The 16,640-nt window shown below is 43.5% G+C and overlaps 1 protein-coding gene across 2 annotated transcripts in view; it reads right to left on the bottom strand.

Moving 5' to 3' along the window:
• The window catches only part of ATP6V0D2 (ATPase H+ transporting V0 subunit d2), a 53,455-nt gene extending 38,724 nt beyond the window's left edge, over positions 1 to 14,731 (bottom strand). The window contains exons 1-2 of one of the 2 annotated variants that reach the window (XM_006073083.4): positions 14,343 to 14,731; positions 1,345 to 1,516 (exon numbers count right to left, since the gene is read on the bottom strand). In XM_006073083.4, the coding sequence (XP_006073145.1) occupies positions 1,345 to 1,516; positions 14,343 to 14,472 (302 nt within the window). In that variant the 5' untranslated portion in view covers positions 14,473 to 14,731. The remainder of the gene's footprint in view (positions 1 to 1,344; positions 1,517 to 14,342) is intronic. The other variant, XM_006073082.4, reaches the window with a different exon arrangement.
• Between the last annotated feature and the right edge of the window lie 1,909 nt (positions 14,732 to 16,640).

Genomic DNA, 16,640 nt, shown 5'->3' with positions numbered 1-16,640 from the left:
AAAACTTTTGTAATAGAAAAAAAAAGTTATTTGTTAATCAGTTCAGTTCAGTCGCTCAGTCGTGTCCGACTCTCTGCGACCCCATGGACTCCAGCACGCCAGGCCTCCCTGTCCATCACCAACTCCTGGAGTCTACTCAAACTCATAATAATGCCTGATAAATTGAGTTACAATGTATACCAAACATGGACTTCCACACAGTTATTAAAAATGTATGACATAGATGAGGATATTTCTAACAAATATTAAGTGGGGGAAAACTGATGTCATCTGTATGAATTGAAATGTGGGAGTAGGGTGGGTTGAGTATGTATCAATATATATACACAGTGCAATTTTTTTTTAGAAAAATAATAAGTAACTGAGAAGTGCTTACTTTTAGGAAGAACTGTGTGGGGAGGAAGGGGATAGGTGGAATAGAGGGATATTTTTATTATAAGCCTTTCTCAACCAGTCTATGGCCTGGATGTAGTAATCATAGCTGTATATTAATCTAAATTATATGTACATGATAGACAGCTCATCCTTTGTGGGCGTTTGTTCTCAGCTTACCAGCTAAGACAACTGAAGGGGCCCAAAGTTTTGAGCACTGGATATAGTTTATTAACTAGATTAAAAAATACAATTCACTATTGTGTAGAAATTCAAACACTTTGTAGAAAGAAGGGCCTTCACACCGAAAGACTGGAACCACTGGTGACGGAGAGGGATAAAAATAAGACACGTCTAACTATTATGGGAGCTCCTTATTCTGTTGAAGGGGTAGGTGTGACTTTAAGAAAGATCTGTGATATTTCAACCCCACCTTGACAAGCTATCTGAAAATGTGGCGTAGTACCTACCTTCAGTTCCAACAGCTGGAATGTTTCAAACATCAGCAGCACTTATCACTGCTTAGAGTGAATGACCTAATCATGTTTATAAGTAAATGAAATAAATAAATGAAATCTATTTTCTAACAGTGAAAATGTGGCTCTATGCTCTTCCCTGGTCGCTCAGACAATAAAGAATCTGCCAGCAATATGGGAGACCCGGGTTTGATCCCTGGGTGGGGAAGATTCCCTGGAGAAGGGAATGGCCATCCACTCCAGTATTCTTGCCTGGAGAATCCCATGGCGGAGGAGCCTGGTGGGCTACAGTCCACGGGGTTGCAAAGAGTCCGGGGATGGAGTGACTAACACTAAGATAAGACACGCTCTTATCAGTTCTCAGATCTGAATGCATTCAAACTTACAAACAACAGAAGTGGTCTTGAACTTCAGGCCAGCCTAACCCCACCTGGAACTCTTAGGGGTCGTTTGCATAGTCACCCTGGGGAGGAGCAGGGCCCCTGCTGCCACTTACGTCATGTATGTGAAAAAGGTGCTTAGCGGCTCCAGGGAGTGATTCCGGAAATACTCAAACTCTCTGCACAGCTTTTTCCTCATCTCCATGTCAATAACGGAAACAGTAAGAGGAGTGGCTTGATTAGCCAAGAAGTTGCCATAATCTGTGGTCTGGAGATGAATTTTCAGATCTGAAATAAAACAAAGCACCAGATCAGTTTAAATTTGGAACATGCATGAAAAAGACAACACTGACTGAATTTGCAGTAACTTTATGATAAATGCATATTTATTTACTGTTTATTATTTATTTGATTGCACTGGGTCTTGGTTGCTGCCTGTGGGCTCTCTAGTTGCGATGACCTTTCCTGCTGCAGAGCACAGGCTCTGGAGTGTGGGCTTCAGTAGCTCCAGCCCGTGGGCTCAGGAGGGGTGACTCGCAGGGCCCGGGGCACTCAGGCTTCATTAGTTGTGACTCAGGGGCTCAGCTGCTCTGCAGCATGTGGAATGTTCCCGGATCAGGGATGGAACTCCGGTTTCCTGCACTGGCAGGTAAATTCTTATCCACTCTTCCACCAGGGAAGTCTGATAAATGCATATTTAATTATTACTACCTTATTCAGTTCAGTTCAGTTACTCAGTCGTGTCTGACTCTTTGTGACCCCATGAATTGCAGCATGCCAGGCCTCCCTGTCCATCACCAACTCCCGGAGTTTACTCAGACTCACGTCCATCGAGTCAGTGATGCCATCCAGCCATCTCATCCTCTGTTGTCCCCTTCTCCTCCTGCCCCCAATCCCTCCCAGCATCAGAGTCTTTTCCAATGAGTCAACTCTTCGCATGAGGTGGCCAAAGTACTGGAGTTTCAGCTTTAGCATCATTCCTTCCAAAGAAATCCCAGGGTTGATCTCCTTCAGAATGGACTGGTTGGATCTCCTTGTAGTCCAAGGGACTGTCAAGAGTCTTCTCCAACACCACAGTTCCCTTAATATAAGGTCTACATATGATTTAGGCTTGAATGTTAATCTCTAAAGCAATAAAGGATTCAATGTTAATGCAGATAATTGAAAACAACTTTTAATTACATAAGAACTGTAGAATCACTGAACACAGTTGAAAAGAACATTAGAAACCACCTAGTCCAGAGATTGCAAATTTGTTTTAACTGAGCCACTATTTGGAAATAGTGCTAGGAAAACTGTTTGAGGATACTAAGCCTCCATTCCTGCTTGATGGCAAAGAAAAGTTTATTACTAATATTTACCCTACAGATGAAGAAATTGAGTCTCAATAGGTCTAAATGGGTTTTAACATTTAAAAAACAAAGATCATGGCATCTGGTCCCATCACTTCATTAAGATCATGTTGTGAAATTGATTCAAAGCCAGTATCATACCTTAAAAAAAAATCTGTATTTTATTACCAATCAATTAAATCAGATCACCAATTATTCTGTTACTTAATTCTGTCTGGTGGAATTATTTAACCTCACTCATCTGAATTTCAAAATACCTGGATAATATTTCTGGCACACCTCCTGTTCCGGGATATTGCAAAGTCTTAATATGTTAACTCCAAAGGTTCAGTTCCAGTTTCTTAGTAATACCTTTTATCTTTTGTGGTACCTTAGTAATATCTTTTATCCTTGTGTGGTACCCAACACATAAGTGTCTCAAATATCTGAACATCAGAAATGTCTTTGGCACCATCTAGCTCATGACTGGAGGCAATAGAGCATCCTAGACTTTATTGTAATTTTCATTGAAACATTTATTGAGTATCTATTATGCGCTGTTACCACAGGAGACAAAACATATTCCTCATCTTCAAGGATACTCATAATCTGGTGGAAGTAGAGGCACGAAAAAACAGATGATGCAACCAGCTGAGTTGAAGGATAAAGATAAGAACCTTGATTTATGAGAACATAGGAAACGACTCAACAGATATAAGTTTGGGTAAACTCCGGGAGTTGGTGATGGACAGGGAGGCCTGGCGTGCTGCAATCCATGGGGTTGCAAAGAGTCGGACACGACTGAGCCACTGAACTGAACTGAACTGAACTGAGAAAATGAAAGCAAGACTCAGAAGGATGAAAGCAAAACAAGCCTAGGAGAGTTTCTGGAAGAAGGTTAAGCCAGAGATGAGCCTTCAAGTGCTACACAGGAGTGCAAGGAAGGCATTCCATGAATTCGTACAGGTGGGGAGAGGCAAGAAATTCAAAGCCGTTCAGTGCTGTTGAAGAGCTGAGTGGGAGAGAAGGAGGGGTAAGAAATGAAGCCAGAGAAATACGCAGGGGCTGTCCCCAGGAAGACTTGGTGTGACATCCTTGATCCTGAGGATAACAGGGAGCCCCTGCGGGTGATGAGCTAATCGCTCTGGTAGCTGATGCGGGAGGGGGCATTTGCACTCAAGTGGTTCTTGAGTCTCAGCAGACAGGCATTCTTCAGGGTCTGGAGTAGATCATGCATCAGAAATGCTCTTCATCTGACTGACCGCAGAATTTATTTGCTCAATTACCTATTTAATTAGCTTAACTAAAAAAAAAAAAAACATACTCTTTCACCATGTCTTGTTTGGCTTTTATTTTGACAGTTCAGATTTTTATACAATTTGACAGTCTGCAGTCTCAGCACGGAGAAATATTTGCCAACAGGAATGACACAAATGGTATTTCTTCCAAAACCATGATATAGGGCTCATGTGACATGTTTCTCTTTCAGCTGCCAGTGAGATGCTGAAATTAAATGTCTCAAGTGTTTCAGACCCTGCTTAAGCAATCTTATAAAACTGTGGTTGGTGGACAGTTAAGATAGAAGGAGCCTTGCCTCCCCACCGCAAGGTGATCCAAGGGACCCTGGAAATCAGATCTGAAGAAAATCTTAGCTTGAAATATCTGCTCTGAGTTAATATCATTATCTTTCAATGATAACGATCATGCTGATAGTTTTGGGGTCACATGTTTTTCCTAGAATTTGCCCAAGTGGTTATGTAAACGTGTGTGCCTATGTGCTCAGTCGTGTCCAACTCTTTGCGATCCCACGGACTGCAGTCCAATAGGCTCCTCTGTCCATGGGACTTTCCCAGGCAAGAATTCTAGACTGGGTTGCCATTTCCTGCTCCAGGGGATCTTGCTAACCCAGGGGTAGAACTTGCGTCTCCTGCGTCTCCTACATGGGCAGGGTGATTCTCGCTGAGCCACCTGGGAAGCCATGCTTATCTTAATAGGTATGTGATAAATAGAGCTTTGTGGTCAGATACATTTGGAATAAATAAGCTTCCTAACTGCAGGAACTGAAAGCCTTTAATACATCAATTTGAATGATTTCTTTGGAAAGAGTTTGGTACAGAACTTCCCAAGCCACTGGAAAACAATGCAGCCTCCCACAGAGCACACTTTGGAAAATTACTCTTTTTTTATCCAGAGTCGTGTTGCAAGTGGCACTTTTTCTTTTTTATTCAAATGAGGAACTGTGAGATCACTGCCAACTAAATCCATTTTATAGGTCCCAAACACAATAGCACAACGGGAACAGATTCAGCTATTATAACAAATACCTGAGTATATCACACAGAGTATAAAAGCATATATGCGTATGTGCCTGCATGCGTGTACAAAGAGTCATAATGTAAAAATGCTTCTTCTGTGGGTTGCAGTCACTGGGTTCAGCGAATTAGCTGAGATCTCTTGACTCGTGAGGCAAGAAAACTCTCTGGTTGCTATCTTTTCTCTGTTGGTTTGTTGGGTAGTTCATTTTTCTTTCCTGTGCAGCTGCCTGTTGGAACTCTTTAAAAATGAATGTCCAGACTGTTCACACTCCAGGTAGGTTTAAGCCAAGGCAGCACCTGTACTTGTGAAGGGTGCTATCTTTGAGCAGCCCCCTACATCTTACCCACACTCTGCTTGATGCTGAACTTATGGAAATTACCTGACCTTTCTGAACCCAGTTTTCTCACCTTCAAAATGGGTTAGAATGTATGCTTTTTGGGTTACTGTGCAGCTTTAAAAAAGATAATGTAGATGAAGACCTTTTTTGCCCCGTTACTTGTACCTATCTCCTTCCAAAATAATTTGATTCGATTGGCTAAGACTTTGATTTTTATTCCCTAAATCAGAATTTCCTTAAATAATATATTACCATCATACTTTACAGTTACTTAAATTTGAATAAATCTATCAGTATTTTTAAAGCCAGATGCTTCTTCCTCCATTTTTGCTACGGTACTGCCATTCTCACGGTGATGAAACTTTGAAGAGTTTTCTTCAAGTCCGCTTTGAAGATTTATTAACTCCAAATCCCCTGCATCGTTTCTGGATATCTTCCCAGATTTCCTCTCCTTATACCCCAGTTTAGAGTGACGATGTCACAAACCTAGATCACTGTGGCAGTCTCTTAATAGATTCTCCCAGGTTTGTTTCCTCTCTGTACTCCATGCCTCAAACTTTCATCTTTCCTAAGAAATGCTTGGATCTTAGAATGATCCTCTAAGTAGCGTGGAGCTACTGAATTTTAGGCAGATTAAAAGCAACTTGCAAATTATTTGTATTTTACCACTGACAGATGATTTTAACATACAATATAAGCCCTAACAATAATCCCCGTTTCATAGATGAAGAAGCCGAGGCTCAGAGAAATAATCTGTACATCTTTCCATGCATACAGGTATTTGACTGAAGATTCGGACATGACTCTCTGCTCACTCAGTATTCTTAAGTTCCATAATTAGACCTTCGGTGGCCCTCGAAAATTTTCCCAGCACAAACTCCTGCGTTATTGTAATACTCTAGTACTGCAGGCAACTGCTTTAACCCTCTCCAGTGTGCCTTTATGTTTTTCTACTTATAGTCCATTAATTCTCCCCAAGAGCCTAGAACGGCTTATCAGCTCAACTCCCCTGACCCCACCTCCAGTTCCCCATTTCACTGGCATTTTTCCAACCCACTGTCCTTCAAGATTCAGTTTACTTTCAAATATATTCTCTAGCTATAAACTCTTCTTAAATTTTAATAGTTTTTATTTATTTATAGAATGATTGTTTCCAAAACAAACCAGTGCTCTTTGAAGGAAAGCAGAATCAACAACATAAGAGTCATACACCAAACACTATTAACCACAACCAGGAAACGGGAAGGATTATTTTAGGGATTTAAAAGTCTAGCAGAAGAGGGTAAATTAATTCTTGTTGTATATACACGGCAATTCAGGCTGTGTTCTTATGACTTCCAGAGAATTCTCATGATTTACAGTTTACAAAACATTTTCAGAAATCTCTGATTCCCTTAGAAACTGGGAGTTAGGCCAGGGAGATACCATCTATCAGAAAGGAAAGCACCATGGCTAAAAGTTAAGCAGCTGGCTTATACCCCAGGCCCAGGAAGCAGGGTCAGGACTTAAACACGCAGACATGTCTATTGCGTATTTTCAAATTCTTACCACGTGCAAAGCACAGCCTTAGGCTAGGGAAGCTAGGAGACAAAAAAGGATATGGTGTAGTTTCTATCCTTTAAAAAAAGTCTTTTTTTTTTTTAAGTTCAGTTTTACTGAGGTATGCTGCTGCTGCTGCTGCTAAGTCACGTCAGTCGTGTCCAACTCTTAGCGACCCCATGGATTGCAGCCTACCAGGCTCCTCGGTCCATGGGATTTTCCAGGCAAGAGCTAACCAACAAATAAAATTCTAAGGCATTTTAAGTATACCTCGTGGTGATCTGATACACTCTAACACTGTGAAAGGATTCTCCCACCTCCTTAACTAACACCTCTATAAGCAGACCTATTTATAGTTTCTGCCCTTGAGAAGCTTACAATTTAGGAGGGGAGAGATTCATTCATTCATTCAGGAGTTAAGCCCTTAACTGTGATAACTCAGGGGACTAGATAGATAAACAAGACAAAGTCCTGCCCCAGAATGACATACTTATGCAAATATCACAGATGCTGTACAGAATTAGGTACATTACAGGGCACAATAAAGCACAAAATTGAGACTTGTCAATTCTATCCCAATAGGAATGAGTAGAAAAGGGTTTATAGAGAAAATGACTTTGAGTGGAGGCTTTAAAGAGGAATGGGCATTCTCCAGGCAAGCAAGATGCAGAATGGAATTTGTGGCTGAAGGAATAACTGTAGAGAAAGGCAGAAGAGCTCTGAGGAAACGCTTACTAGGTAGAGATGGGATGGTAACTGGCCAGTTAGCTCAGCTGGTTAGCTGCTGCTGCTCAGCCACTTCAGTCATGTCCGACTATGTGCGACCCTATGGACTGTAGCCCGCCAGACTCCTTTGTCCACGGGATTCTCCAGGCCAGAATACTGGAGTGGGTTGTCATGCTCTCTTCCAGGGCATCTTCCCGACTCAGGGATCAAACTCAGGTCTCCTGCATTGCAGGCAGATTCTTTACTGTCTGAGCCACCAGGGAAGCCCCACTGGTTAGAGTGCGGTGCTAACAACGCCAGGGTCTCTGGTTTAATCCTCACAGGCCAAGATGTCTAGCTTTTAAACTGAGTTAAATTTATCCTTCCTGATGAAAGTATTTTTGAACACTGACAATATTGTATATGCATTTTTTATACAAAGCAGAGAAAATAAGTACTATAATTAGGGCTTTCTGGGTAGCTCAAATAGTAAAGAATCTGCCTGCAATGCGGGAGACCTGGGTTCCATCCCTGGGTCAGGACGATCCCTTGAGGAGGGCATGGCAACCCACTCCAGTATCCTTGTCTGGAGAAACCATGGACAGAGGAGCCTGGTGGGCCCCAGTCCATGGGGTCCAAAAGAGTTGGACACACTTGAGTGACTAACATTTCATTTTCACATAATTAGAGATACAAATAATGTGTAAAGGAGAATGGTGAAATCCCTTTGAAATAAGAGTCTTCCTTCTATAAGAGTTTTTTAAAATTTAGACTACCTTTTAATAGATAGTAAGTATTTTCACTTTCATGCTTTGGAGAAGGAAATGGCAACCCACTCCAGTGTTCTTGCCTGGAGAATCCCAGGGACAGAGGAGCCTGGTGGGCTGCCGTCTATGAGGTCGCACAGAGTCGGACACGACTGAAGTGACTTAGCATAGCATAGCATAAGCTCTCCTACTTGTCAACTACGTATCCACACCCCTGCCACTCATTACTAGTCCCAGTAACTACTATTTTTAATTCCACATGAAACCTTTCACAGTTTATTATGCCTTTTCTTTTTTTACTGTAGTTACAGGATATTACATTATATAACTGTTCCATAATTTATTTACCCAGCTCCCTTGCAGTGGACATTTGATTTGTTTTTCATTTTCTGCAGTCCCAACAACACTACACGAAGTCCCCGGCCAAGCGTGCATGCATTTAGAATTGTGAGGCCCAACCTCTCTCATTACGGGGTTCTTACTCTTTCAATGTTTTTATTCTTTAGAGTGGGAGCCCTTTTAGGGCAGGGTATTATCTTTTTCATCTTTCCTTCCCTGGCTGTAACTAGAACGTGCTGAGTACACGCATTAATTCCCACATGAAGGCACAGTTGGAAAGGAATGGAGGTCATATCCCTTGAAAAGGAAGCATTAATGATTGTTCGTAAGCTGTAATCAGCTCCTCTCATCCGCTTCCCAGAAACGACAGCAGAGACAACAAGGGAAAGGCTGCGTCCAGACCTCTCACCATACCCGAGAGCTGGGGTCACGTTCAGCATGTGTTTCAGAGAAAGCTTGCTGTTGTTTAGTTGCAGCCCCGGGGACTGCAGCCCCCAGGGTCCTCCGTCCATGGAAGTCTCCAGGCAGGAATACTGCAGTGGGCGGCCACTTCCTTCTCCAGGGGATCCTCACCATCCAGGGATCCAACCTGCGTCTCCAGCATTGCAGGTGGATTCTTTACCTCTGAGCCACCAGGGAAGGCTATTTCTTACTAAATTTTTGAGCTCTGAAGTGTTCATCTTACCACTTTGTCTTTTTTTGAACATGAAAGAATACTTACAACAGTCTGGTTTGTAATTTTAAAATCTAATGAAAATAACAGTGTTGCCATGAAAAGACATGAAGGAGCCTCAAATGTGTGTTATTAAGTGAAAGAAACTGGTCTGGAAAGGTTACATACTTAATGATCCCAACTGTGTGACATTCTGGAAAAGGCCAAACTAGGGAAAGAGCACAATGACCAGTGGTTCCCGCAGCGGATCACGGATATGGAGAATAGTCAGAGCACAGAATAATTTCAGGGTAGTGAAAATACTCTATATAATGTAACAGTGGTGGATACGTGTTGTACATTTGTCCATTCCCATAGAATATGAAAGAGTGTGAAAAATCTGGCTTAAAACTCAATAGTCAAAAAACTAAGATCATGGCATCTGTCCCGTCACTTCATGGCAAATAGATGGGGAAACAATGGAAACAGTGACAGACTTTATTTTCTTGGGCTCCAAAATCACTGCAGATGGTGACTGCAGCCCTGAAATTAGAAGACACTTGCTCCTTGGGAGAAAAGCTATGATTAACCTAGACAGTATATAAAAAGCAGAGACATTACTTTGTCAACAAATGTCCATATAATCAAAGCTATGGTTTTACCGATAGTCGTGTATGGATGTGAGAATTGGACCACAAAGAAGGCTGAGCGCTGAAAAATTGATGCATCTGAAGTGTGGTGTTGGAGAAGACTCTTGAGAGTCCCTGGGACTATAAAGACATCAAACCAGTCCATCCTAAAGAAAATTAGTCCTGAATATTCATTGGAAGGACTGAGGCTGAAGCTGAAGCTCCAATATTTTGGCCACCTGATTGGCAGCGCTGACTCATTAGAAAAGACCCTGATGCTTGGAAAGATTGAAGGCGGGAGGAGAAGGGGATGACAGAGGGCAAGATGGTTGGATGGCATCACCGACTCCATGGACATGAGTTTGAGTGAGCTCTGGGAGATGGTGAAGGACAGGGAGGCCTGGCGTGCTGCAGTCCGTGGGGTTGCAAAGAGTGGACACGACTGAGCGACTGAACAGCAACATAGAATGGATGCGTGGCCGCAGTGCAAACTCTGGACTCTGCGTGATTCTGATGTATCGAGCATAGGTTCACAGATTACAAAAAAAGCACCTCTCTAGTGGAGGACACTGATAACGGGGAGGCTATGCATGTGTGGGAGCAGGGGTTATATACAAAATCTCTGTACTTTCTCCTAAATTTTGCTGTGAACCTATAGCTGCTTTAAAAAAAAATTAATTAAAAATTAGCAATGTTAATTCTTCTGAAGACGATTTTATGCCCCTTTCACATTATTATTTTGGTTCAAGTTAATTGTAACTAACTTTTTTAAAAAGTCACTTTTTAGGAATTTTCTGTGTGCAGTACCAGTGATACAGGCTATGTGAACTGGCTTCCTCTCCTATTCCCGGGAAGGACTGAGTCATGGAGGGGCCTAAAACAGAGGGTCCTAGAGACTGGTTCAGCTGACTGTTAGTCAGGGTCAGATCTCGGAGCAGGTGAGTATTTCTGACCACACTCACTTGCACAATCATAAATGCCAGGATTTTTCAAAGCTTTTGTGGACCACCTTCATATTTCTCTCTTCCAAAATGACCTGAAACCTTCTGTGTTCCTGGTAAGTGGTTCCAAAACAATTCGTTGGTGTCAGGATACTTTTCTTTTAAAGACTAGAGAAATTTAAAAGACTAAAGGTAAATTGAATCTTTGCCAAATTAGCTTTCCTTTACCGAAAGTGCCTGCTTTGACACACAGTACTATCCCGACACTGCTTTCCCTGCCCTTCTTGACCCGTCATGTGTATGGTGTATATTACGTGCAAAAGTAAACAGAAATCTAAAGTCCTTAACTTCTGTCCCAAGGAGTGTCCATGATTTCTCTCCACGTGTTTTAAACCAGCTGGGAAGGTGGCTGGGTTTCTCTCAGTAAACTCACAGATGTAATAGCTGAGCTGCTTTTCACAAGTGCCTTATTTCCCAACATCCTATAAGGTAAACAGGCAAGGCAGACCTTATTATTTTCTATATCAAAATGGAGCTGAGAGCAACATCGACCTATTCATGGATCTTCCATTCATGCTCAGGAGGCAGACATTTTAGTGGAAAAAGTATAATAGCTGCAGACGCCTGCATACCTCACCCCTGGTGATGTGGTTAGATTGGTCACAGCCACACCAAGCCTCAGAGTTCTCAACTGAAGACATGAAACCTTTATTTAGATTGATTTTCTCAGCAGTCATTATAAGCTGCAGTTTGAGGGCATATTTGACATTCACAAGAGTCTCCAAAAAGATTGGAAACAGATTCAAACACAGTTGTGAAATGAATGGCTGAGAAAGAAATATAACTGGGAGAAAGGAAAGGTAGAAACCATGAGATATCATGAAAATAACGAACGATGTACGTAGGAAGGTTTCTTATTCAGGGCTCAGGATGACTTCAGTTGGTCCATGACTCCTTGATATTACATGGAAAATTCCGTATGTGTGCACCTGTGTGTATTTTTCTAAGAAATTCACTCTTCAGGCCTTCAAGAGTCTGAAACCTTTCCTTCTCCCCCAAATTGAAGCTAAGGGTGGTTTCTCTCTGAATTCTTTAGTGAGCAGGCTTAAACTTTGCTTTGTATCACATAAATGAAGACATTTATGTATGGTTTGTGTTTAAATTTGCATTCCTCAACTCATTTAAAAGCCTGCTGCAAACTACTGAATTCATTCAAATGGTTTCTCTCGGAAGCATTCATTCTGCCTTGTGCTCATTAATTTTTTCTACCTCAATTTATGCTTATTTTCTATATGTGATTAACATTCTCCAGGCACCAAACTCCAAACTAGATATGCTGAAATGATTTAGGATTTGCAATTAAATTGCAATTATTTGTAGCCAACAGAATTAGTTATCATCTACAAGATTTGTCTAGCCATTTCCATCTCTAATGAAAAGAGAGGAGCTCCCTTAACTTAGGCAGTTCTGCCTTAATCCTGTTTGGCTTTACCCTCAGCCCTACCTGAGAAGCCTACAAAGTCACCTTGTTTTTTGTCTTGTTTTCACTTTCTAATACTCTTCCTGGCAATTTATTACTTTCTTGTTTTTTTCTAGAATGATCTGGACATTTTAAAGCACCCTATTATTGACATGATAATGATTTTATAAACATGTTTCAAAGTTATAAATGTAGCCGTATTTAATAATAAAGTGAAAGTGAAGTCGCTCAGTCACGTCCAACTCTTTGTGACCCCATCCATGGACTATTGCCCATCAGGCTCCTCCATCCATGGAATTTTCCAGGCAAGAGCACTGGAGTGGGTTGCCATTTCCTTCTCCAGGGGATCTTCCTGACCCAGGGATTGAACTCAGGTCTCCCACATTGCAGGCAGACGCTTTACTGTCTGAGCCACCAGGGAAGCCCCTTTAATAATAAAAATACTATATTATAGATGTGAGATCTTTGGTAAGGCTTTGAAAACATCGTAGCTTAATTTCCAGAGAGGAAGGGGAAATCAGGAGGTACTGGTCAAAGGGTATGCAGTGTTCGTTAAACAAGACAAGTAAGTCCTAGAGATCTGCTGTAGAGCACAGAGCCGTAGTCCTCACACACACATGCACACACACAAACAAGAATAGAGGGCAGGAGAAGACTTTTAGAGGTGTCAGATGGGTTTATGGCACAGACTGTGGTGATTTCCCAGGTGTACACTTAACCCTAAACTCATCAAGTTGTATACATTAAATATGTACAGCTTTTGTATGTCAATCATATCTCAGTAAAATGGTTAAAAAAAAAAAAAAGATAATTGGCTTTGTAGAGTCCTAAAGGAAATCAACCTTGAACGTTCACTGGAAGGACTGATGCTGAAGCTGAAGCTCCGATACTTTGGCCACCTCATGCAAAGAGCTGATTGATTGGAAGAAAAAGACCCTGATGCTGGGAAAGATTGAAGGCAGGAGAAGGGGATGACAGATGGTTGGATGGCATCACTGACTCAATGGACATGAGTTCGAGCAAACTCTGGGAAGTGGTGAAGAACAGGGAAGCCTGGAGTGCTGCAGTCCATGGGGTCGCAAAGAGTCGGACACATCTTAGCGACTAGAGAACAATAAGAGTGCTTCATAGCTCTTCACACATTCTCTTGTGCATTGACTTATTTATTTCTCCAAAACACTCCGCAGAGCAGGCAGCATCACCACCCAGTTTTACAAAGAAGGAATCAGGCTCAGAGGTTTTGAGCCTCAGGTCTGACCCTCTGTAGAGGTCAAAGTCAGGGCTTTTGAATCCAGGGTGGCCTCACCACAGGCCTGTCTCTTGATTTTTTTTCTTAAGCTCCAATGAAGACAAATCTCAAATACACATGCCCTCATATTAATAGACACAGAGAAAGTGGATAGAATAAAATTCTCTATCCCAAGGTTTGGGGGTGGGGGAAGGAGGGAGGAATTAAGGCTGTAGATCCCTGGACAGTTTGGTGACACCCTTCTCCAAATATTTATAAATACATAGAATGAAAATATATAGAATTACAAAGAAAACAAAATATATCAAAATATAGTTACTAAGATATTGTAAAATTTGTGACAACATGCTTCTTTATTAAGACAGTAAATATCAAGGCTGAGTCCAGTATCTAGCATACTTTGAAACAGTGAAAGCATAAAAGGTATTTCAAGGCATCTGCAAGAACAGTAAAAGGATATGAAAACACTGGATTACTATTCAAAGTGCTAACCAGCTGTGATTTGTTGCCTATCTTCATAATGAAAGGAAATGCTAAATTTCACTTAGAGACTATCGAAAACAGAGATGCAGTTTTTTCCTCCCTAGTCAAAATTCAGGCACCCTGATGTCTGCATCTTGGGCTGAAGATACCGCCCTGGACTCTAGGCCAGGGGGACACAGCCCCTGGCCCGCGCTTCCTTCCAGCGGGCGGCGTCAGCCCCTTTTTTCCCCACTCCAGTATTCTTGCCTGGAGAATCCCATGGACAGAGGAGCCTGGAGGGCTATAGTCCATAGGGTCGCAGAGAGTCGGACACGACTGAGCGACTTAGCACAAGAGCGGCGCTTACCTTCCAGGTTCTCACACTGGACCAGGTTGACGTAGTCCCGCCGTGTCAGGAGGCCGGCCTTGCAGCCGCGCACCAGGCCCTCCAGGTAGCCATGGTCGGCGTTGAAGTTCAGCTCTGCGCTCTCGAGCATCGCGGGAAAGACGGCCTGAGGCTGCAGGGGCGCTCGGGTCCGGAGGGGCGCTCGGGTCCGGAAGGGCGCGCAGGTCTGCAGGGGTGCTCCAGTCTGGAGGGGCGCTTGGGTCTGCAGGGGCACGCGGTTCTCCCGAGTGGTCAGGCGGCGATCTCTCAGCTGATAGTCACGCTGCGGTGACCGGTTTTCTCCGCTTTCAAAGGCTTTCCATACAGCCGGCCCAGCCCTGTTTTTCCATCCACAGTGGATCAGCCAGATAACCCGAGGGGGACCCGGGAGCAAAGCCCTGCAGGGGTAGGGGGGTCGTGGGAGGGACGGAGGGTCAGAGGCCGGGTCCCCACCCCGCTCTGCTATTGCAGCCTTGCTACACCTGAATGTTGTGCAAACAGTCCTCCCCCATCCGAGCTTCTGTGCTTTCAGTTGTAAATTACATTCCTCTTAAACGTATTGAGGGCTACTAAGAAGAAAGGGGTTTAACACACACACACACACACACACACACACACACACACACCCCACACACCTTATGTGAATAGATCCAATGTGAGGAGGCGGTTTGGAGAACCCCGAGAAGCTCATTTGGCAGCACGGTGTTTGTAAAACAAAACTCTAGTAATGCCTTGGGCTTAGCCGCTCAAGTCGTGTCCGACTCTGCGACCCCATGGTCTGTAGCCCGCCAGGCTCCTCTGTCCTTGGGATTCTCCAGGCAAGAACAGTGGAGTGGGTTGCCATGCCCTCGCAGGGGCTCTTCCCGACCCAGGATTCGAACCCAGGTGTCCCGCATTGCGGGCTGATTCTTTACCGTCTGAGCCCCCCGCAGGGAAGCCCCAATAATGGCTTAGCCTCCTCCAAGTCTCCTAGCTGCTTCCCTCTCGGCCAGGTCCTGGGGCAGAGACCAGAAGGCAGCCCAGGGAGCAGGCACACAGCGCTGTGATTCTATAATAATAAGCCACTGTCTTTGCAAACTCTGAGTCTTTAGGAGGTGCTCTTCATTCTTTTTCCCTTTTAGATCTCAGGATTTACTCAGGAGAATCTGGACTGACTCTATTCCTGAGGTCCGGCTTTCCTGCTCTTTAAGGTAGCCCCTCCAGGCTCCTCTGTCCAGGGAATTTTCCAGGCAAGAATGCTGGGCTGGGTTGCCATTTCTCACTCCAGGGGATGTAGCCCTACTCCTGGGGCTTCCCTGGCACCTCAGTCAGTAAAGAATCCGCCTGCAATGCAGGAGACCTGGGTTCAATCCCTGCGTGGGGAAGCTCCCCGGGAGAAGGGAATGGCTACCCACTCCAGGATTCTTGCCTGGAGAAGCCCATGGACAGAGGAGCCTGGTGGGCTACAATCCATGGGGTCACAAGAATTGGACCCTACTTAGCAACTTCACCACCACCGCCTTTCCAGGGGATCTTACCCACCCAGGGCTCCAACCCAGTCTCTCACATCTCCCACATTGGCAGGCGGATTCCTTACCACTGCACCACCTGGGAAGCCATAGTGTTGGTGTGGTGGTGCTGGTTTAGTGGCTAAGTCCTTTTGGATTCTTTGTGACCCCAGGGATCAAATGCACAGAAGCCATAGTATTATTACCAAATCACAAATAAGAGACCGACTGTCAGAAGTTGGGAGGCAGCTCAGAATGCACAGCGTAATTAAGCCAGGGTGTAACTGTTGTTTCCTGCTCCCAAAAGGAACGCTGGTTCTCCCTTATACCCAGCTCAAACATTGTGCCAAGTATCCTGAACATGATTTTACACATGTTATATTTCACTGTCATATACATTATGTCAAATTCTTAACTGAAGTTAAAGTGTCAGAAAATCTCCAGTTATTTCTAAGTCTTTCTCAGTATTTCTAAGACTGCATGCCATGGAGCAGGGCAGCTGTCTTGGGTTCCCGTCCCCTGATGCCCTCCGGCCTCTTCCCAACCAAAGTCTTTTGCTTTGTCAGTACGTGTGTCTCCTTGGACAGTGTATTTCCCAGTGTCACACAAAAGCCCACTCTTGGGCTCTGAGAGGGGTCCCCCTTCCGGTAACAGTTACATTGTGAATTGGAAAAAATTTGAAGAAATAGTCTTTCAGTATTCAAAACCCATTGACTACTTCTTTTTTTCAACAAAGAAGCCAGTCACATTACATATGTCTTCACTGTTTCATTTTTGTCCTACTCATTAATGT

This window comes from Bubalus bubalis, chromosome 15 (assembly GCF_019923935.1).
Source record: "Bubalus bubalis isolate 160015118507 breed Murrah chromosome 15, NDDB_SH_1, whole genome shotgun sequence".
Taxonomy (NCBI): domain Eukaryota; kingdom Metazoa; phylum Chordata; class Mammalia; order Artiodactyla; family Bovidae; genus Bubalus; species Bubalus bubalis.
Note: the sequence above shows the minus strand (reverse complement) of the source record. Positions and strands in the feature narration are given on the sequence as shown.